The 23,805-nt window shown below is 39.2% G+C and overlaps 1 protein-coding gene across 1 annotated transcript in view; it reads right to left on the bottom strand.

Moving 5' to 3' along the window:
• Window positions 1–23,805, bottom strand: part of LOC115216356 (A-kinase anchor protein 9) — a 120,701-nt gene that overhangs the window by 76,931 nt on the left and 19,965 nt on the right. Inside the window, exons 5-13 of the mRNA XM_036506358.1 lie at window positions 23,313–23,315; window positions 22,158–22,343; window positions 20,038–20,238; window positions 18,225–18,392; window positions 16,256–16,468; window positions 15,029–15,199; window positions 14,313–14,498; window positions 10,831–10,932; window positions 991–1,134 (exon numbers count right to left, since the gene is read on the bottom strand). Of these exons, the coding sequence (XP_036362251.1) occupies window positions 991–1,134; window positions 10,831–10,932; window positions 14,313–14,498; window positions 15,029–15,199; window positions 16,256–16,468; window positions 18,225–18,392; window positions 20,038–20,238; window positions 22,158–22,343; window positions 23,313–23,315 (1,374 nt within the window). The remainder of the gene's footprint in view (window positions 1–990; window positions 1,135–10,830; window positions 10,933–14,312; window positions 14,499–15,028; window positions 15,200–16,255; window positions 16,469–18,224; window positions 18,393–20,037; window positions 20,239–22,157; window positions 22,344–23,312; window positions 23,316–23,805) is intronic.

Genomic DNA, 23,805 nt, shown 5'->3' on the forward strand with positions numbered 1-23,805 from the left:
TATAACTAAACAAAACATTATATATACATATATATTATAAAGTGTTAGACTGGTTGGTTTGTTGGTTGGTTGGTTGGTTTGTTGGTTGCTAGATGCATTGATAAGATATATAAAGAGATAAAATCCAGGCTCATTCATCAGGCAATAACTGAAGGCATGCAGTTGGTAATTAGATAGAATTAATGACAAGTCAATTAACCAAGTTGTTATTGATGATTAAAAGACAGGCAAGTGTGCGTATGTGTGTGTACAAATGTGTGTACATGTGTATATATGTATGCACACACACATATAAACATATATTATGTTCGTGCATATATGGCCATGCACGAACACACATGTAAATAAATAAATGCATATATGTATGTTTGCATGAGATAGTGTGTATGTATGTGCGTGTGTGTATACATATATATATATAGATGCATATTTGTGTGCATGTATACAAATAGATACATATTTACACACATACACACAATACTGTGTACATTATATATATATATATATATATATGCATATATGTTTGTGTGTGTGTGTGCATATATACATATACATGTATATAAGCATATATCTATATATATACACACACACACACACACACACACACATATATATAGACATATGTATGTGTGTGTGTGTGTATATATATATATATGCATATATACATTTATCTATATAGATATATACATGTATATTTATTTTTGCCTGAAGACAGTCACACACAAACATGTCTGTGCCTATGTGTATGTATGTATGTGTGTGTGTGTTTATGTATGTATGAATATGTGTGTGTATATACATGTTACATGCACACACAAACATGATCTATACACACGCACATACACACATAACTGAAGCACAAACACATACATACACACACACACTCACGTATTATGTGTAAAGAGATTAGTTTAGAGGGAGCATACAAGTCAGCCGACACATATGGTTGCAATAAATGGAGAGCATCAGCGTTGGAGGAGAGTTCAATACCTGGTGTTCACTCAAATTGGTTATCTCCGCGTGCAGTCCATCGATCTCGGTGCACATCTCGTCTGCCGTCATGTCCCTCTCCTGCAGCATCTCCCGCAGGGAGGTGACCGTTTCATCATGTTCCAGCATCAACTCGATACGCATCTGTCATGAAATGGGAAGACTAACTCGTGCAGACAAAATAAAGAACAGACACACGCACACGTGGCAAAAAAAAAAAAAAATTTGAAGAGAATATGCATGTGTGTACAAAAACCATTCTTGAGCAGAATCTTTGAGTAAAAATCTCTACAAATACACACACACACACACAAGCACATTATATATATGTATATATATATGTGTGTGTGTGTGTGTGTGTGTGTGTGTGTGTGTGAATGTATGTCTGTAAGTATGCTTGTATGTATGTGTGTATGTATAGGAAGTATGAGAGATGATTACATACAAATTTAACCATGTGACTTCCATAGGATTATCCCCAATCTAAAACTTTCTTCCAGTAGTTTTAATTTCATTATACAAGAAATTATGCATTCATGTTTGCATTAATATGTATGCGCTGCCCTATAGAATACAATTGTATATGTGGACTGATAGCCGAGTCCATTAGAGGAGCTTACTATGACAGCCACGCAATTCTCTGAATCCATATACTATTCATTTACGAACATCTCGAAACCACCACCACCCCTCACTAATCCCATTCTCACCTTCTCTTCTCTAGCATTATTTCTTTTAACTACTTTCTTTAAATTCCTTCACTTGATCATCCCTCATTCAATGAAGATTTATCCCCCCTTTCTTAATTGAATGATAACTTTCTATGAAACAAATAAAATCGTCCCGATTCACCAGTAACCTCATTTAACTCTTTAACAATCAGATTAATCTGTCAAATGTAATGTTTGTTGATTCACATTGTTTTGAATGAATCATGCTTCAAGATTTTGACAATGTGATTGTTTATTTTTAGAATGGCATTGTAGGGTAGGCGTGAAAGGCCAGATATGACCTTCAATACTGTCCTACAATATTTCTCACATACATATCAGAAGGTTTGTTCCCTCCTCTATACATATAAAGATTCTCCCTCAATGGTCCTAGCACCATAACAACAGTCCATCCAGCTTGGACATGGTATGTCCAAAAATAAACACCCTGTATGTGGATGCTTACTGTTTAAATTTGTTCATTATTATCCTGGAGTTTTTGACAGCAATAACACCCCTACAGTTATTGTAGTAATGAATTTATCTTGGAAAAGGTACAGCCGTAATAGTCAAACTCCTTCTCCAGAAGACAAAGATATTGGCTCTCCAGTGCAAAGATATTCTTTTCTACTCTAGGCACAAGGCTTGAAATTTTAAGGGAAGGGGCCAGTTGATTAGATCAACCCCAGTGCACAACTGATACTTAATTTATCATCCCCGAAAAGATGAAAGGCAAAGCTGACCTCGGCAGAATTTGAACTCAGAACATAAAGACAAACAGAATACCACTAAGCATTTTGCCCAGTGTGCTAACATTTCAGCCAGCTCGTCGCCTTCCTGTGCAAAGATATTGGTCTGAAAAAGTGATCACAAAGGTTCAAATACATTCAGGACATTCTACATCCCCACAGCATTAAGAAACAACAATAATCATATTTCTCGCTCTTTCATTTTTTAAAACAAATAGCTTTCACAATCTTAGATGCTGAGTAAAAACAAATTCATTAACTCAACTGCTATACATGATTTGTATGTTTTCAACCCAGGAAGGATGAAACATGAAGCCAACCTTGACAGGAGATCAACTCAGATGGCAATAAAACACAGCTATACAAGGCAAAGTATTAGGTCAGTGTTGTAGTGAAAAGGGTACTCCCCTTTCCATGTGACAAAGTGGTATGAACCAGCCACTACGGAGTCAAACAGTCAGTTGTTATAGGAGTCAGTCAGTAGTAGTAGAGTTGTTGTACGAGTTCTCAGTTGGAGTGAGTGTTACTTCCATCCTTCCTAAAGCAAGCAGAGTTATGTGTCTATATTAAGGGCAGAACACAATGTTCATAGTTAAGATTTGAACTTACAATCCTATGGTCAATAGTCCAGTACATTAACCATACACTTACTGCAGGTCAATAATGATAATGATGATAATAATAATACTACTAATAATAATAATCATCATTATTGTTTAACGTCCACTTTCCATGCCGGCATGAGTTGGACAGTTTGACTGAGGACTGGCAAACCAGAAGGCTGCGCTAGGCTCCAATCTGATCTGGCAGAGTTTCTACAGCTGGATGCCCTTCCTAACGCCAACCACTCCAAGATTGTAGTGGGTGCTTTTTACATGACACCGGCACAAAGGCCAGTCAGCCAGCACTAGCATCGACCATGCTCGAATGGTGCACTTTTTAATAACAAAGTACAGAACCATCATCATCATCATTTAATTTCAAGTTTTTTATGTTGCAAGGGTCAGACAGAATATGTTCTGAGGCAAATTTTCTATGGCAGGGTGCCCTTCCTGTCACCAACCCTTATCTGTTTCCAAGCAGGATAATATTTCTCCATAGCCAGACATGTTTTTCCATGGAAGAGTGGAGATGAAATACATCATCTGCATGCCAGTGGTGCATATTTACAACCATCATGAAATGTCTAGATAAAGGTACACACAAACACACAAATATATATATATATATATATATATATAATATATATATATATATATATACACACACACACACACACACACACACTACTAAAGCTCTGTGATTGCTTGGTTATGTGCTTGTCTGTAATTTAATGTGGCCAAACCAGCGCACAATGGGAAAATACTCTGAAACTAAGGTGCCCCTGAAATGGGAATACAAACAGAATAAGACAAGTTTCACGTAAATCAGACCACAGGTTCCCAAGATACATAATTTTTTCAGGTACCTTTATGACTGCCTGCTTTTGTACTTGCCTATAATTTAATACAGCTAAATCAGCGCATAATGGGGAAATACTTTAAAAGTAGGGTACTATTGAAATGTGAATACAAACAGAATAAAATAAGTTTCACATAAATCAAACCATGGGTTCCTCAGATACATGATTTTTGGGGGTACCTTTACAAACAGCCAAACCAGCACATAATGGGAAAATACTCTGAAAGTAAGGTACCACTGAAATGTGAACACAAACAAAATAAAACAACTTTTGCATAAATTGGACCGTGGATTCCTGAGATATGCAGTTTTTTGGGGTACCTTGAACTATTGGTGACCTAATGGGTCGCGAGTAATCTAGTATGTATGTATGTATATATATATATATATATACACACACACACACCACACACACACACACACTACTAAAGCTCTGTGATTGCTTGGTTATGTGCTTGTCTGTAATTTAATGTGGCCAAACCAGCGCACAATGGGAAAATACTCTGAAACTAAGGTGCCCCTGAAATGGGAATACAAACAGAATAAGACAAGTTTCACGTAAATCAGACCACAGGTTCCCAAGATACATAATTTTTTCAGGTACCTTTATGACTGCCTGCTTTTGTACTTGCCTATAATTTAATACAGCTAAATCAGCGCATAATGGGGAAATACTTTAAAAGTAGGGTACTATTGAAATGTGAATACAAACAGAATAAAATAAGTTTCACATAAATCAAACCATGGGTTCCTCAGATACATGATTTTTGGGGGTACCTTTACAAACAGCCAAACCAGCACATAATGGGAAAATACTCTGAAAGTAAGGTACCACTGAAATGTGAACACAAACAAAATAAAACAACTTTTGCATAAATTGGACCGTGGATTCCTGAGATATGCAGTTTTTTGGGGTACCTTGAACTATTGGTGACCTAATGGGTCGCGAGTAATCTAGTATGTATGTATGTATATATATATATTATATATATATATACACACACACACACACACACATATATATGTAAAACTGACACTCCACTGCCTGCAACAATGACTGTTCCACTTGAAGACACCTACACAAGATACCATACAATGGGACTGAATCCAAGACCACATGGTTGGGAAACAAGCTTCCTAACCACACAGCCATTGCTGCACCTATACAGGCACACAGAATCTGTATTGAGTGACCAAGAGGAAGTTTCTCTACACCCTTGAAATAGCAGCCAAATAACATTTCTATCCAACACTTTGGTCATTTCTTTAACATCTCTCCATTCCAGGCTGATATTTATTTGCAGCAGTATTTTACGACTTGTTCTCCTTCCTACTGTTGTTGTCCTTTACCTGCTTTCCAAGGAAGGGATTTTTTTCTTATATCCCACAAAACTTCAATATTGCAGAGTTATGTTCTTTACAGGGAATATCAACATGACAGTTTCTTTTTCTTTTCTCATCTTTTTTTTCTTTTTTTCTTCTGCTGGCCTCGCAAAAGAAAGAAGCAGAAATGGCAGCATCAAAAGGCTATTATGGAAGCCAAACTGTGCTTCTGGCCTCAAATTAATGAACAAGAACAGAAGAGGGTGCTTCAGGCTAAAAGAACAAACACTGCACCAAGTGCTGAAGTGCTGGACAGCAAGAAAACACAGCAAATGAGGTGCCAACAGTCTCAACCAATTAATAATAGTAATTAGCAAAAAGGCAATGAAGAAAGTAATAAATAACAGACGGAAACAAATAATTTCTGTTAGTCAGTGTAGAAAAGGAGAAGAAACTATTTTGAGAAGAGTGAGGTAATAATTCCAAGCAAAGACAACCTTTGATGCCATTGAACAGAAATTTTTAAGATATTATTTTTAGAGTTTTACAAAAATAAAGAAAAGAGAAAAAGGAGACAATACAACTGCAAGGAGTAAAATAAAAACTGAGGAAACCAAAATCAAGAAAATGCATGTGCATATACACACACAGATTTTATATATAGTACTGTATATGTTTTTTTATAACTGTACACCTACTTTTGCACCCACCTCTGTGTGTGTGTGCATATATATATATATATATATATATATATATATGTGCACAAGTATTTTTTTTTATTTTCTTTGTTTATTTTCTCTTATTCTTTTCTGTTGAAGAGCATAGGCTCGAAATGTAAAAGATGTCACTTTCCTGAACACCAAGCTAATACACCTGCTTGTTGTCCATAAACCTATCTTCGTCTTTTGTTTTTCTGTAAATTTCAACTATATATATATACACACACAAGCATATATTTATATCCTTTATCTTTTACTTGTTTTGGCCATTAGGCACAGCCATAATGGGGACCACCTTGAAGAAACTTTAATTGAATCAACACCGGTATTTAATTCTTTTTTCTTTTTGTTTGTTTGTTTTTTGTTTTTTTTTCAAATTTGGCGTTTATTCTATCAGCCTTTTTGCCTGAACTGCTAAGTGGTGGGGCTGTAAACACATCCAACACCAGTTGTCATGCAGTAGTGAGGTACAAACAGACACAAACACACACAGACATATATATACACAACGGGCTTCTTTAAGTTTCCATCCACCAAGTCCGCTCACTTGGTCGGCCAGAGGCTATAGTAGAAGGCAGCCCAAGGTGCTTTCAGTGGGACTGAACCCAGAACCATGTTGTTGGGAAGCAAACTTCTTACCACAGCCACACCTGTGCCTATATACATACATTTCTATCTACTTAGCTGCATCTCCTCCTCTCTATCTCCCACTCACCCTCTGGACCACTTCTCTTATACACAACCCTTTTAACTTGAGGCTTTGCTCTGACACATCAGCTTCACCTTCCCCTCTCTCTCTCTTTCCAACTGGGGCAGTCACATATCTCTTCTACTACAAAACATCTTTTTCTATCCATCCATCATACTCTAATCTCTCGTCATCTGGCACAAAATCACCTCCCTCAATACTACTCACCACTCATTTGAGGGAGCCTTATCTCACAAGTTACTTGGTGACCTCACTGGTGCTGGTTCCAGGTGAAGTGGTTGGCATTAGGAAGAGCATCCAGCCATAGAAACGATAGAATGATAGAACATCCAGTTACAGAAAGAAAAGAACGATAGAGCATCCAGCCATAGAAACGATAGAATGATAGAGCATCCATCTATAGAAACGATGCAAAAACTCAGACTTTCGGCAGTGTTCTTCTGGCTTGCCAGCTTCTGTCAAACTGTCCAACCTATGCCAGCATGGAAAACAGGCATTAAATGATGATACTGATGATAATATATAGTGTATACATGGTAAGATTCTGTACAGTTTCACTCATGAGGTTGGTAGAAGGCACTTGCCAAGACACTCTGTAGTGGAACCAAATGAACTTTGAAATCCCCTGGAAGAATGTTTGTTAAGTGTACATAAATCTTTTGGCAATGTATATCAGCGAAAGATGTAAATATAGGCAAAGAAAACATTGATAAACTATGGCTTTTGGTAAACATATCCCCTGCATGTCTCTTCTGGCAGAGTTACAGAGACAATCTCTTGTCACTTTCACCTTTTGTAAATACGGAGAAGCAAGGATTCAGCCATTGGAACAGTTTCAACTAAATGTTAACATTTACAAAATGTCATATAAAACACAAATGAAATATGAATCTCACTGCAGCTGGGGTCAAGTAAAGGTCACCAGTGGCCAGTGCAATGTAAAAAAAAAAAACTGCCAGTGCCACATAAAAAAGCACCCAGTCCACTTTGTAAAGTGGTTGGCATTTGGAAGGGCAACCAGCTGTAGAAATCTTGCCAAAACAGACAATTGGGACCTGGTGCTGCTCTCCAGCATGCCAAAAGCTGTTGAATTGTCCAACTCATGCCAGCATGGAGAATGGACATTAAATGATGATTGATAAGTGGTTGGGGAGAAGAGATAATCCAACATGTGATGCAGAATGCAGTGATGTGGTCCTTCAAAGTATAAATATATGGCACACGAAGAGTGTTTTACCACTACTCACTTCTTTGCTTGAGGATCACAGCCAAATAGATACAAATCAGCTTAGATAAAGGTTAAATAAACAAAACACTGGCATTTGACCAGCTGTCTACTTGCTACAGGTCTGCTCAAGCAGTAACCAAGCAACATGCCTGTGGTGTTTCTTATGATTTTAAGGATACCGGGTTTATGATATGCAGGACACCAAATTCATGACATAGAAAGCAGGGAAGTTGTGACTTGACATACAATGAATTTGCAACTCAAAAGATACTGAACTTATAAAGAACACCAAACTTATGGCAAATAGGATACGAAAATTGCACAAACACCACCAAATCTAAGACACAAAGAAGACAAAAATTATGATCAGTGGACAGCAAAATAAGGAGAAGGAGGAACCAAACACATGGAAAAGGTACGAAAATTTATAACATAAAGGACACCAAACTTTTGACTAAAAAAGACATGGATAACACTAAGTTTATGATCAGAGAGGAACAAAGGATAGAAAATTTATGATAGAGAGGACACTGAACTGATGGCATGGAGGTCACTAAATGCATGATGTAGAAAATAATGAGTTTATGATAGAGGGAACTTTGAACTTACAACACACAGAACAGCAGAGTTATGATATACAGAATATTTAACTTAGTAATGTAGAAGGTATATAACTTATGACACAGAATGTAAGTAACTTAAGATGTTTAGGATGTTGAATTTACAACATGGAGTGTTTATAATCAATGAGAAAGAGCAAAAGGGTCTCGAATATATGAATAAACATATATCAAAACACGAGATCAGAAAATTTAGGGGATTACTTATTCAACATTACACATGTTTCATTTGCTAATAGGAGTTACAAAATTGTACATGTAGTAGAAACAGGTAATATATCTTCTATTAAAAATTCTTCAGATCAAGAATCATTATTATTTAATTCTCAGCCTGAAGAATTTCTAATAGGAGATATCTCACATGCTCTCTACAACATGTACGATTTTCTAACTTCTAATAACAACTGAAACAAATAACATGAAACATTTATCCAATCTCCTCTTTTGATATTATTACCCTGTATACAATAACTTCCGGTATTTTCAACTCCAATGCACACCTCAAACAAACATAACATCTGCATACAGATATGAAATACTAGAATAAGCAGATGTACAATTCTATATTTAAGAGATGAGGAATTATGTACATTATTTACATTATTTACATTTGACAAATATTTGTCCTCATATTGTTGGCTGATATACCCTCCAGCCTTCATCAGGTGTCTTGGGGAAATTTCAAACCTGGGTTCTCATTCCTAAGGTATTTTTTAATGCTATTATTATTATTATTATTATTATTATTATTATGGCATATATGACATTAGGACAGTATTCAAGAGTAATACAACACTTCACAAATATCTCCTTTGGGTAAAACCACCAATAGAGGAGAATATGACCAAAAACTGTGTGTACTTCATTAAAAGAAGCAGCACATATGCTAGGACACAAACTAATCGAAGAGTGCAGAGAACAGGGATGGAATGTCAAGTATTACCACCTGGGAGTGGGGGCTAGGGGCTTTATTGAAAGAAAAATGACAACGCTATTTAAAAGAAGATTTGTTTTTTCTAGCTCAGAGCTGAGAAAACTAATAAGGAGACTACAGGAGGCAGTTGAAAAAGCTAGCTTCTATATATGGCTGAAGTGGGAAGACCAAAAATGGCTTCAAAGTCATATCATGCCGGCGGAAAATAACAGCACTAGGTGAGACAAGCTGACACTGAATTAGCTGATTGACAGGTGACCGTTGTTTAGAGAGTGCATGGGCTAAGACTACATGCCTTCATTGGTCAGTTAAAGTTGAGACAGTGTCACGTGACAACTTGCTGGGGCTGCCTGCTGGAGCCTGGCAGCAGGTATTTAAAGGGAAAAGTTTTGACAAGTCAGTCAGTCTCCCGCTGACACTCGTTGACGCTACATCGAAGAGGCCAGGGAACAGAAGAAAGAAGACATGCACCTAACACTAGAGCTGAAGACACTTCCAAAAGGGGGAGGCCCACTATGTCAAAACGGTAGAGGAGTAGGGGCCGAAACCAGACGTGGGTCCTCCTGATGATGTCTTGAGCTAACTGGATCCTATAAAGGAGCTGTTGGGGTAGCAGACCACGAAACACGGTTGAAATTCCTCCTAAGCAGACCAAGTGTAGATATGAATAGCATATGGGAACCAGTATTAAGGAAGGATAGAAAAATGCTACATTTATAAACCCTAAAATTCACTTCATAATTGCCCATGGGCAATAATAATATCAACAACATCGAAAAATAGCTTAGGAATGAGAACCCAGGTTTTAAATTTCCCCAAGACACCTGATGAAGGCTGGAGGGTATATCAGCCGAAATGTTGTGTTAACAACAAACAAAATGAGGACAAATATCCGTCAAATGTAAATAGTGTAAGCAGATGTACTTGAACAAGAGGATACAGCTTGGATTTCAGCTCTATCGATATTACATGATATATATATACACACACATATATATATATATATATATATATCATCATCATCATGCACACACACGCACACAAATTTATATTATTGATAATAGTATTTGCTTCTAAATGTAAATCCAAGTATGTGTTTAATTATGTGAATATATAACTGCATTTCTGATGAAAAAAAGACTTTGCTGAGGTGTAACAAATATACACACACCCATATTCAGATATAAATATATACAACACTCAGGTCCAGGTACACACACACGAACAAGCACAGGTACATGTGCCTAAAATTAAACACAGGTAAGAATTCACACACACACACATCTAAACAGGGAAGCACATGTGAATATAGGAAGCTATGTGTGCTTATGTGTATAACTACAAATGTGTGGGTTTGTGTGTGTGTGTGTGTTTGTGCAGTATTTACCTGGCAAGATTTGTCGTCCTTTTGCAGCAGTTCGCTCTGCAAGGAGTTGATTTGTTGGTCACGGTCAGTGATTACTGCAGACAGTTCCTGCTGAAGACTGGTCTGTAGGAATAAAAGAGGTACCAAGCATTAGTGAGGAACTGATAGGTAAATAGCTGGGATAGACAGACATAACGAAAGCTAGATAGATAAAAATACAAGCAGTCGAGACAAGATGTTTAGAAAGAAAGACAGGCAGACATGGATATATATATGTGTGTGTGTGTGTGTGTGTGTTGTGTGTATATGTGTGTGTGTGTGTGTGTATATATATATATATATATATATATAAAAATTTTAAGAAAAATAAATAAGAAAACGAGTGGAAACTTTACCGCTGAGTGTGTTAAATAATAAGGTACCAAAAGAGAATGACTCTCCCCAGACACAACATCATCATCATCATTGTTTAACGCCCGTTTTCCATGCTAGCATGGGTTGGATGGTTCAACTGGGGTCTGGGAAGCCAGAAGGCTGCGCCAGGCCCAGTCTGATCTGGCAGTTTTTCTACGGGTGGATGCCCTTCCTAACGTCAATATATATATTGTTGTGTCTGGGGAAAGTCATTCTCTTTTGGTACCTAATTATTTAACACACTCAGCGGTAAAGTTTCCATTCGTTTTCTTATTTATTTTTCCTAAAATTTTTGTAGCGTCTTGCAGAAAAGGTCACAAGATGCATCGTAAAGTTTATGAAAAAGAAATAAGTAAATGAGTGCAAACTTTGCAGCTGAGTGTGTTAAATAATAAGGCACCAAAAGAGAAGGACTCTCCCCAGACACCACAAAATATGCTTCAACACACAAACTCACATAAAGAATCTTGCAAATCAAATCCAAAAATGAAATACACACACACATTCTTTAATTAGTTTCAATCATCTGACTGCGGCCATGCTGGAGTACATGGACAAAGGGATTACAATCAGAGTGTCCACCAAAGCTATGTGGGTTTGCAGTCAAATGAATACACAGAATTAATGTGCAAGTGGATGAGTATTCCATAGACAAGTGACAGTAAAGCTTAACACAAATAAACTTGATAAGCAGGTTAGACATATATCATAGACAAACCAGCAGTCACCAGCCTTTTTTGCACCAGAGATTGGTTTCATGCAAGACAATTTTTCTAAGGACAAGGGAATCGTAACATACAGTGCATATCATCATCATCGTTTAACGTCCGCTTTCCATGCTAGCATGGGTTGGACGATTTTGACTGATGACTGGCGAGTCAGATGGCTGCACCAGACTCCAATCTTGATCTGGCAGAATTTCTACAGCTGGATGCCCTTCCTAACGCCAACCACTCTGAGAGTGAAGTGGGTGTTTTTTACATGCCACTGGCACGGGGGCCAGTCAAACAGTACTGGCAATGACCTCGCTTGAATCTTTTTACACATGCCACCGGCACAGGTGCCAGTAAGGCGACACTGATAACGATCACGCTTGAATGGGGCCTTTTACGTGCCACTGGCCCAAAAGCCAGTTAGCCGCTCTGGCAATGATCATGCTCAGATGGTGCTCTTAGCACCCTACTTGCACAGGCACAAGTGCCAGTAAGGTGACACTAGTAACAATCACACTTGTATGGTGCTCTTTGCATCCCGCTAGCATGGATGCCAGTCATCAAATTTGATTTTGATTTCACTTGCCTCAACAGGTCTTTACAAGCAGAGTTTAGTGTCCAAAGAAAGAAAAGTTACGCATAAGTTGGCTGTTTACACTCCTGGCATAGGCCACGAGGTTATGGTTTCATTTGGCTTGCCGGGTCTTCTCAAGCACAGCATATTTCCAAAAGTCTCGGTCACTAGTCATTTCCTTGGTGAGGCCTAAAGTTTGAAGGTCGTGCTTCACCACTTCACCCCAGGTCTTCCTGGGTCTACCTCTTCCACAGTTTCCCTCAACCGCTAGGGTGTGGCACTTTTTCACACAGCTATCCTCATCCATTCTCGTCACATGCTGCAAATTTTCTCTATCGAGTATGCACACTGATATTACACATCCATCGGATCATACTAGCTTCATTCCTTGTGAGCTTACGCATGTCCTCAGCAGTCACAGCCCATGTTTCACTGCCATGTAGCATGGCTGTCCGTACACATGCGTCATACAGTCTACCTTTTACTCTGAGCAAGAGGCCCTTTGTCACCAGCAGAGGTAAGAGCTCCCTAAACTTTGCCCAAGCTATTCTTATTCTAGCAGCTACACTTTCGGCACAACCTCCCTTTAGTCGAACAAGTTGACCCCAGGGCTTATTCTTTGCAAGCTTAGTACTTATTCTATCGGTCTCCTTTGCCGAACCACTAAGTTACGGGGTCGTGAACATACCAACATTGGTTGTCAAGCGATGGTGGGGAGGGAACAAACATAGACACACACACACATTATATATATAAATATATATATACGACAGGCTTCTTTCAGTTTCCATCTACCAAATCCACTCACAAGGCTTTGATCGGCCCAAGGCTATAGTAGAAGATACTTGCCTAAGGTGCCACGCAGTGAGACTGAACCCAGAACTATGTGGTTGGCAAGCAAGCTACTTACCACACAGCCACTCCTGCGCCTATGAAAGTTTATTAAGTAATTATTTATTGAACCCAAAGAAACGAATAATAAACTAATAAAAAAAAATTGCAGAAGTTTTAGGAAATAAAAAAACGAAACTCAATTAGGAACTAGAAAACTGAAATACAAAAGGGTGTTACTTCTGTTGCACCCTGTATATCTGTATGTATTTGCGTGTCTGTATTTGTCCCCCCACCATCACTTGACAACCGATGTTGGTGTGTTTACATCCCCGTAACTTAGCGGTTCGGCAAAAGAGACCAATAGAATAAGTCCTGGAGTCAATTTGTTCGACTAAAAAGGTGGTGCTCTAGCATGGCCTCATTCAAATGACTGAAACAAATAAAAGAATATGTTATGCATATAATACATATATGCATGATTTGCACATGGCTTAATGGTTAGGGTGTTTGGCTCACAATCATAAGGTTGTGAGTTCGATTCCCAGCAAAGCAGAGCTGGCAAAACAGAGCTGTACCTGTATTTCAAAGGGCCAGTCTTGTCACAATCTGCGTTACACTGAATCCGCCTGAGAACTACATTAAGGGTATGTGTGTCTGTCAAGTGCTCAGCTGCTTGCACGTTAATTTCAGGAGCAGGCTGTTCTGTTGATCGGATGAACTAGAACCCTTGCCGTTGTGACTGACAGAGTGCTAAGATTCTGTGACATATATAAAGCCAAAACGCCTGCAGATTGTAATAGCCCATAAAATAGATATGGAATTTTAAAAGTCATTCTTTCAGTTTGGCCCAGTAGCAACTGTTCCACAGCTTGGTCCTGGTCCATCACTTGGTGGTTGAGGACCCCTGAGCAAGACAAAGACAAATTCAGTCTCACAAACACAAAGTTAGAGAAGGTAAGATTACTGACCCGTTCAGTCATTGAGTTGGTACCGATATAAGGTGAACCTCGTTCAAATGGCAGGGACATATCTCCCATGAAGCTCTCATCACTGACATACGGCCGGCTTTGGAGTTCTTCGACCAACACCGTCAAACTGTGCAGCTTGGCGTCCTTCCCTTCAAGATCTGTAACTTTCTTCTGCAATTGTTCTCTCTGATGGATGACAAGAAGAGAAAAGTGAAAAAGGGGGGACAGAGATGTGAGGGAGAGACAGACAGAAAGGCTGATAGAAATATGAGAGAGAAATAAAATGTAATAGAGAGAGAGAAAATGGGTGAGAGAGATGAGAGAGTGGCTGACAGAGATGGGGGAGAAATACGATGAAATTGGCGGGGTTGATGTGAGAGAAAAGATGGGGACATAGAAGGGTGACAGATATTATTCAACATATCCTTTTATATATTGGTAGGGTGAACTTTGAGGGAGATTTCCCTGTTATTTCTAACAGGTTGAGATGCTGTGTTGAGTAAGGGTAAGAGTAGTTTATCGACCCTGGAGGGAGGAAAAGCAAATTTGAATTCATTGGTATTTGAACTCAGAATGTTAAGAGATACATCGAACAGTGCAAGGTATTTTTGTTGAGACCCTAACCATTCTGCCAGGACAGAAACACAAAGAAAAGAAAATTAGAGAAGTGGAAAGGAACGTCAACAGCAAAACTAGTACAAGAACTCGGAACCTACCAGTTCACTGTTTTCGGAAGACAAATCATTGAATAATGGGTTTGACTGTGTCTGCTCAGTGATCTGGTTTCGCAGCTGGTCTATCTGTTCGTTCTTCTCATCCAGTAGCTGCTGGGTGAGGCTTGAGAAACCATCAGTGGTCAGCTGTTGTTGCAGTGAACTGACCTGGGACTGTTGCAAGCAAAAAATGAGAATTGTAAATGTAAAATGCCTTCACAGGAAATGCAGAGAGTTTATGGGAGAGGGGTGTACTGTAAAGGGCCAGTGATGTAGGATTTAGCGCCTGTTTTGAGACATGAGATCAGTGGTTCTGAATTGTTTGGGGCCTATGGACCCTTTTGATACTTATTTTATTCAGGGAAGGAGATCCTCAAAAACTCCTATTATATATTTTAGGATTAGATATTATTAAGAATTGTATAAAATTGTGAAAATACTTTATGAATTGTAGAAATATAACCTCTTTATTGCACATAATCTTTAACAACAAAATCTTATGAGGACCCCGTCAAGGGTCATAGAGACTGTGGTTGAGAACCACTGCGTTAGATGGACCCTATTCTTTACCTCAAGAGAGGATATTAGGCTACTGAAAGTGAAATTCGTCGAAGAGAGACAGAAATGGAGAGATGGAGACAGGTAGATAGAAAATCAAATTAACCCTTCGGCATATAAACTGACCATATGTGACCCAAATATTCTGTTTTATGTTCAAATTGGTCAGGACCAGCCTCCCACACTTGCCCTACAATATCATTTTAAAAATAGGCAATCACATCATCAAAATCTCAAAGCTTTGAGTTAATAAATGATTGATCCAAAACAATGTGAATAGAGAAGTATCACATCTGAGTAATCTGAATGCTAAAAGGTTAAGATACTAGATTGTCACAAATAATCTGGTATCTAATTCAACCATCCCTCACTTTTTCCCAAGCATGGAAATGGATGTTAAATGTTTTAGTCAGCCTGGGAAGATTCTTACCTAAGGCACCATGGGTGGGAATCCAAAATCATGTAGTTGGGGACAAAATTTCTTAACCACACAGTTGCATCTGTGTGTAACTATAACAAAAAAAAGATGGGGAGCCCCTTTAGACCCCGTCAACTCTGATAAGCATCTTTGAACCTACGTCTACACAATAAACACAGATCTGTTGGGGTCAACAATGACAATAATAATAATAATAATAATAATAATAATAATAATAATAATAGAGGAAATACCTTCAACCGTTCATTCTCTTCTTTCAACTGAAGAACTCTGGTGGTGCTCCCTCCATCACTACCAGCAACACTATCATGATCATCATCATCATCTTCATCATCCTTGCTATCATCAAGGTTACCATTCAGTCTTTTCTTCAGTTCAGCCAGTTCACTGTTCTTGCGTTCCACTTCCAATTCAAGTTTGTCCACCATGTCAGATAGAACATCCAGCTGATACCAAAAAATTTATAAAAATACAGTTATATATATGATGATGATGATGATGATGATGACAGCAACAACAAATACAAGAATGATGAAATAGTAAAGACTGGTGAAGGAGGGAAAAAGAAACCTTCATTTTATGTTTTTTAATCTTTTTCTTGTCTCACTCACTGGACTGCAGCCATGTTGGGACCTTGCGGTTCAGCAAAAAAGATCAACGAAATAAGTACCAGACTTGTAAGTACTGGAGTCGATTTGTTCAATTAAACCTTTCAAGGTGATGCCCCATCATGGCCATAGTCTAATGACTGAAAGAAATAAAAGAGAAATGGCTACACACACAGAGATAGCAAAAACTAGAGAGAAGCAGGATGAAGAGGACAGGATGAAGGACAAAACTAGCCAAATACAAAATTGAAAATATAAAAGAAAAATTAAAATATTAGGTTGTTCCAAAAATAATGGCCAATTTCAGAAATATTATTCATCATCATCATCATTTAACGTCTGCTTTCCATGCTAGCATGGGTTAGACCAATCTGATCTGGCAAAGTTTCTACAGCTGGATTCCCTTCCTAACGCCAATCATTCCGAGCCACCTGCACAAGGGCCAGTCAGGTAGTTCTGGCAATGACCAAGTTCAAATGGTGCTTTTTATGTGCCACCTGCACAGGAGCCAGTCTAGTGGTACTGGCAACAACCATGCTTGAATGTTGTTTTTCACATGAAACTGGCACAGGTGCCAGTAAGGCGACACTGGCAACAATCACTCGAATGGTGCTTTTTACGTGTCAATTTCCTAGTTTCATGGCAGATATATTCTCCACATGGACAGGACACCAGACCTTTGCAGGAGTACTCCTTTCTGCCAGATGAGTAGACTGGAGCAACATGAAATGAAGTGTTTTGCTCAAAAACACAACTCACTGCTCGGTCCAGGAATTGAAACCACTATCTTGTGATCAGGAGTCCAACACTCTAACCACTAAGCCACATGCTTCCAACTTGGAGTGTATGGCCTCTGCCCAATTCCTGTCACATCTTTACCACCTTTTCCCTTCTCTCTCTCTCTCCCCACCTGAGGTAACTAAGTTTCCCTTCTAATGCAAGACCTTTTCTGTCCTCGAATGCTACTCCCGCCCCACCAGTTGAGGGGTCGGCCTTGTCCTGCAAGTTAGTCAGTGACCTCACTGCTGATGGTGCCACATAAAAAGCATGAAGTACACTCTTTAAAGTGGTTGACATTAGGAAGGGCATCCAGCAATCATGACAACCCCTCACAGTCATGGATGATGGTCTTTTTTTTCTTCTGTTTTGTTTTATACAGTTATTCATAGATCCTGAGGTGACAGACGAGTCCAATTCTTGCTCAGACGTTTCTTCCACAAGTGGAACAGGTGCTTCCGCATGGAAGATGCCTTCTTGGTTGTTCTTGGCCATCTTTTCCATGCCTCATCTTTTTTTTTCTTCCTCGGCAGGCCAACTGATCACAAAAGTTGTTGAGTCCATCACTAGAAACCATACCAAAGCAAACATTAGTGCTCAATGCAGTCCTGTGGTCTACCAATCATCAAACCCATGCCAGTATGGAAGACAGACATAATAAGACAATGAAAATTATGACACATGGAAGTCTTAATAAACCGATGCACTCTTACACCAAAAAGTAAACATTTAAACTTAAGTAAAAACCCTAATTTGCAACATCTGCAAGACTACTCAACCCTTTTTCACCAATGCAATGTACAACAAGATACTTTACCTCATTTTCTTTGATCTGCAACTGGACGGTAGATTCTTCTGGTTCCTCTAACATCCCCAGGGACATTTTACGCTGGCGGGATTCATCCAACTGGTTCTTCAGTGAGGCTATTTGGAGCAGGTTTTCACAAACATGCTGTTCAAGGGCAGCTTTTTCACTAGAAAGTTCCTGCAAGGAGAGTTGAATGGAAAAACAGACACATATTAACCACAAATGATATAAGTAACAGCAGCAGCAGCAACAGCAGTGATTAAAGCCAATCAGAGAGCCCCTTATGTAAATGAATCTCAACCAGGATCCCTATGGCCACTGGGGCTCCCTATGGCCCTTGGGGGGTCCATATAAGATTTTTTTATAACCACGAATTGGTTATACTTCAACAATTTTTTTAATACAACTCCTGAACAGATGAGATGGGCATGGCTGAAATACTTTCCACCATATGTCTTAAATAAATCTGGTTTAGGGTAACAGTAACAGTAACAGCTATATACCAACAAGGGAGCCTCTATGTGGTCAATGAGATTACTAGAAAGGGCAACAGACTTAACTCCAAATCATTCTAGTGTTTATAAAATGATGATAATACAAGGCCTATAGCCATCACTGGCTGTAGGCAGGGTGATGGCTATAGGCACAAGGGTAGCTATAGGCACAGAGGTGGCTATAGGCACATGAGTGGTTGTGTGGTTAAGACACTTGCTTCTCAAGTATGCGGTCTTGGGTTCAGTCCCACAGTGGGTCACCTTGACAAGTGTCTTCTACAACAGATAGCTAAAGTGTTGTGAGGGGATTCAGTAGATGGGCTGCCATCATATACATACATCTGTATATGTGTGTGTTGCCTTGCCACAACATCATGTGATGGTTGTCAACAAGCTTGTTGTTCAATATCAGGCTTCGGTGGCCATGGAAAATATCACCTTGCTTTGAAACAGGGGGGGGGCGATAGGAAGGGTATCAGGACTTAGAAAATCTGCCTCAACAAATTCTATCTGACCCATGGCAACAGGGAAAATATTTATTTCTTTATTGCACACAGGGGGCTAAACATAGAGGGGAAAAACAAGGATAGACAAAGAGATTAAGTTGATTACATTGACCCCAGTGTGTAACTGGTACTTATTTAAATCGACCCCAAAAGGATGAAAGGTAAAGTCGACCTCAGTGGAATTTGAACTCAGAATGTAATGGTAGACGAAATACCGCTAAGCATTTCACAAGGCGTGCTAACAATTCTGCCAGCTTGCTGTCCCATGGAAACAGGGAAAAGCAGATGTTAAATGATGATGGTGATATAATAAGATCAAATCAGCTCCAGTATTTGACTGGTACTTTATTATATTGATCCTCAGAAAGGACAAAAGGTGAAGAAGATTTCATCAGCATTTGAACTCAGAATGTAAAGGCACATAATTAACCCTTTTCACACCAAACCACCAAGACTGCCCCTTGGTTCTGGGAAATAAATTCCCTAATACAGTTCTACATTTAAGAGATGAGGAATTATGTACATTATTTACATTTCACAGATATTTCTCCTCATCTTGTTTATTGTTTACATGTTTCGGCTGGTATACCCTCCAGCCTTCACCAGGTGTCTTGGGAAAAGTTCGAACCTGGGTTCTCATTAACTAAGGTATTTGTCAAACCGTCCCACCCATGCTAGCATGGAAGGTAGACGTTAAACGATGATGATCTGGGCATTACAGATGTACAGGTCCCAGATCATAAATTCAAAATATTTTCTTGAATTAATAAATTTTCCCACCCTCCCCCTTACTCAATAAAAAAAAATCTATGTATGCCGAACCTCTTCAATTCTGCGGGCTTTCTTCAGTTCTTCATCCAGCGTTAAGGCTTTCTTCTCATAAACCAGTCGCTGATCACCCAGCTGAGTCTCCAGACTACCAATGATTTTTTTGTCTTCTGTTGTGGACAACTTCATCTCTTCGCTTAGTTCTTCGTTGATTTCCTGTAGTTTGGTGATCTGCTGTTCAAGCTGGAGAATTCTCTGAAAGAACAGCATCAGAAATACCAAAAACTTTATGATATAGGGAAGTGATTTATTTATTTATTATTTTTATTTGTTTGTGTTTGTCATTGAACATATTCAGAACTTGTCTAAGGAACCATACTCCTATGACTACCAAGCTCTTGCACGTCTTTTCTGACTGTGTCCAGGTTACAAAACCCAGCACCACACAAACGTGGTCAATGCCAGCTCCACCACCCCAACTGGCTCCTGTGCCAGTAGCACATAAAAAGCACCATCCGAACATGGCCAATGCCAGTGGTATGTAAAAAACACCCACTATACTCTCTGAGTGGTTGGCGTTAGGAAGGCCATCCAGCTGTAGAAATATTGCCAGATCAGATTGGAGCCTGGGGCGACCTCCTGGCTTGCCAGTCCCCAGTCAAACCATCCAACCCATGCCAGCATGGAAAATGGACGTTAAACAATGACGATGATGATGATTGGGAGCCATTTGGTGAGGCTGTGTGATTAAGAAGTTTGGCTCTTAACCACAAGGTCTTGTGTTCAGTCCCACTGCATAGCACCTTGGGTGTCTTCTATTATAGCCCCTGGCCAACCAAAGCATTGTGAGAGGATACGAAACTAAAAGAAGCCTGTTCTGTGTGTGTGTGTGTGTGTGTGTGTGTGTGTGTCACATGATTCTTCTAAATAATTATCATCATTTCCAATATTTTGTATCAGTCCACAGTAATATTTACCATGCTTGGAAACAGGTCAGGGTTAGTAACAGGGAAGGCATCAGCACATAGAAAGTCTGCCCCAATAAACTGCTTAACCTAAGCAAGCATGGAAAAGTGGGCATCATATCATGATGATGATGATGATGATGATAATCATCACCACAAGTAACCTTGTCTAATCCTGGACTTAAAGTCACCTTTGATGTCTTCCCCAATCTAATTCAATTGTGAGTGGCAAATGTTTTAAATTATTTGGGTTCTGATCTATATTTTTGAGATGAGGAATTTTGTACTTTATTTACAATGGATGGCTATATGTCCTCACCTTGTTCATTGTTACCACATGGTTTCGGCTGATGTATTCTCCAGCCTTCATCAGGTGATCTGGTGGAATTTCGGACCCAACCAATGGGGTACCCTGTTCTCATTCCTAAGGTATTCCTTTTTGGTTGCTGTTATTTTTTCTGTTGATATTATCTCCCATGTCAATGCCTGGGATTGAACTCAGAATCCAAGGGTTAATAGCCCACGCTCTTATCCACTACACTATATGCCTGTAAGTACAGGCTACTAACTCTCAGATTCCAAGTTCAATCTCAGGCAGGGACTTGGGAGATAATATCGACAGAAACAATAACATCAGCTAAAAGAGAATACCTTAGAAATGAGAACAGAGTACCCCATTAGTCAAATAAAGGGGTGGGTTCAAAATTCCACCAGAACACCTGATTGTGTTGTAACAACAAACAAGATAAGGACACCCCTCCATCCATTGTAAATAATGTATTTGGCTTCTTTCAAAAATGTTTTATTAACCCTCTCTGCACTGATTAAAATTTTGTTGGTGATGTAATATGCTAATCATATGCAAATAAGTTCTCACAATCTCTTTCTATTGGTCAGTAAAACGAAAATGAGCACACTACCACATGATATGAAACGTGGAGAGTTCCAACAAGTAATGCACCATCAGAACAAGTTAACTTGTTTCCCCAAGTCTCAAGAGAAGCTGCACAAACATATTTGGTTCCTGTGCAGTAACGGTTGACTGCAAAATGGTGCTATTTTCTCTTGAGATTGACAGAAGAAAAACAAAACCATGAATCTTCTATGGACACAAGAAAGATTCTTACTTGTACTATTTACCAATCTTTATCTCTCCTCTGTGTATCAATAAGCATTCCTCACACACCATGAATAGTCAAAGACTCTTACCTGTTCCTGTTGCTTCTCTTTGGTAACTTTCTCGTCCAACTCTTGTTCTAGTTGTTCCACCAACTGCTTCAGTTCCAACGCATTCAAATCTTTGTCTTGAATGTCTCGTTCAAGCTGTTCTTTCTTCATCAACATCTGACTCTGGGTAGAGATGCGGCTTTCCAACTGGTCAGACAGTTCCTCCACCTGGCAATGGGGTTAACACACGATTTAGTGAGCCATCTTGTTTTTTGAGTGGGTGGGTAGGTAGGTGTGGTGGTAGTGGTGGTGGTGGTGGTGGCAGTCACGATAGCAGTATTAAGAATGGTGATGGTAGTTGTGATAGTGGTTGGGTTAGGGTTAGGGGAATAGAGACAATAGAGTGATGGTCATGACGGTGGAGGGATAATTTTGGTGGTGAGTGCAGTGTGGTGGCCGTCGTCATAGAGACAATAACATTTATGGAGGTAAGGGTTAGGGTAGTTGTGGTGATAGTCTGGGGGTGAGGGTGGCAGTAGTAATGGTGGTGGAGCAGCAGTGGTAGTGGCAGTTGTGGTAATGGTGGTAGTGGTGACTGTAGTGATGGAGACAGTACCAGTTGTGGTGGTTGTGGTAGTAAGGGGAACATTTTAGAGGTGGTGGTGGTGGTCATAGACACAAACGGCAGTAGCAGAGGCAATGGTTCTGTTGTAGTAATATTAAGGATAATTGTGTGGGTAGTAGTAGTGGTAGTGGCAGTACTGGGGATGTGAAAATGAGGGTCAGAACAATAACAATAATAATAATTCGTTTATTAGCAACAAGGGCAAAGAGAAAGAGGAGAGAGACGTGAGAGAGAGAGAGGTAAGTGTGTGAAGGAGATAAGGAAAGTTGGATGTTGGGGCTGGGGTTACAACAAATAAGGATTTTTTGCAGAGAAAGAAAGCCAGGAGAGAGAAAAACAAGGTTTAACAAAACAGCAGTTATATCAACAACAACAGGAGCAACAACAATGTATTCTATGTGAGACATGTAGAAGAGTTATTAGAGTTAAAACCGGTTGGGTGGTCGGGTAGGATATGAAAGGGTGTGGTGGTGGTGGTGGTGGTGGGGCACTATTGGAAGGAAAAGATGAAGGGAGATGGGTGTTGTCAGAAATGAGAAGGTGGGAGCAATAGAAAACCCATAAAAACTCACCATCTAACAGAGCAGTGATCCCCAAAAAGGAAACAGGGGGAATAGTAAGACCAGTAGAAAGATTCCATAGAAGAAGAGAAAAGATAATAAAAATAAAAGGTTTTACATATGTATATATATATACATATATATATGTCTATATTTATGAGAAAGAGAGAGAGAGAGAGAGAGACATCTATGTAAAAGAGAGAGAGAGAGTTAGAGAGAGTGAGAGAGTGTGTGTGTCAGTGGACAAACAAAAGAAAATGGCACTCAACAAATTTGGTAGAAGTTACATGTCTTTAATAGTAGTTTGCCTCAGTGCCAATAGAGAGAGAGAGAGAGAGAGAGAGATAGAGAGAGATACATCTTTCACAAATGTATATCAGAAAAAGATGTACACATGCATAACAAAAATACAAGGAAGCCATTGCATTTGAACAAAAGATAATCTTAATAATTTCCTGGAATTATTCCAGCCAAGTTGCAGTCATCATCATAAACGGAGTGAACT

Source organism: Octopus sinensis, linkage group LG10 (assembly GCF_006345805.1).
Source record: "Octopus sinensis linkage group LG10, ASM634580v1, whole genome shotgun sequence".
NCBI classification, from domain to species: Eukaryota; Metazoa; Mollusca; class Cephalopoda; order Octopoda; family Octopodidae; genus Octopus; species Octopus sinensis.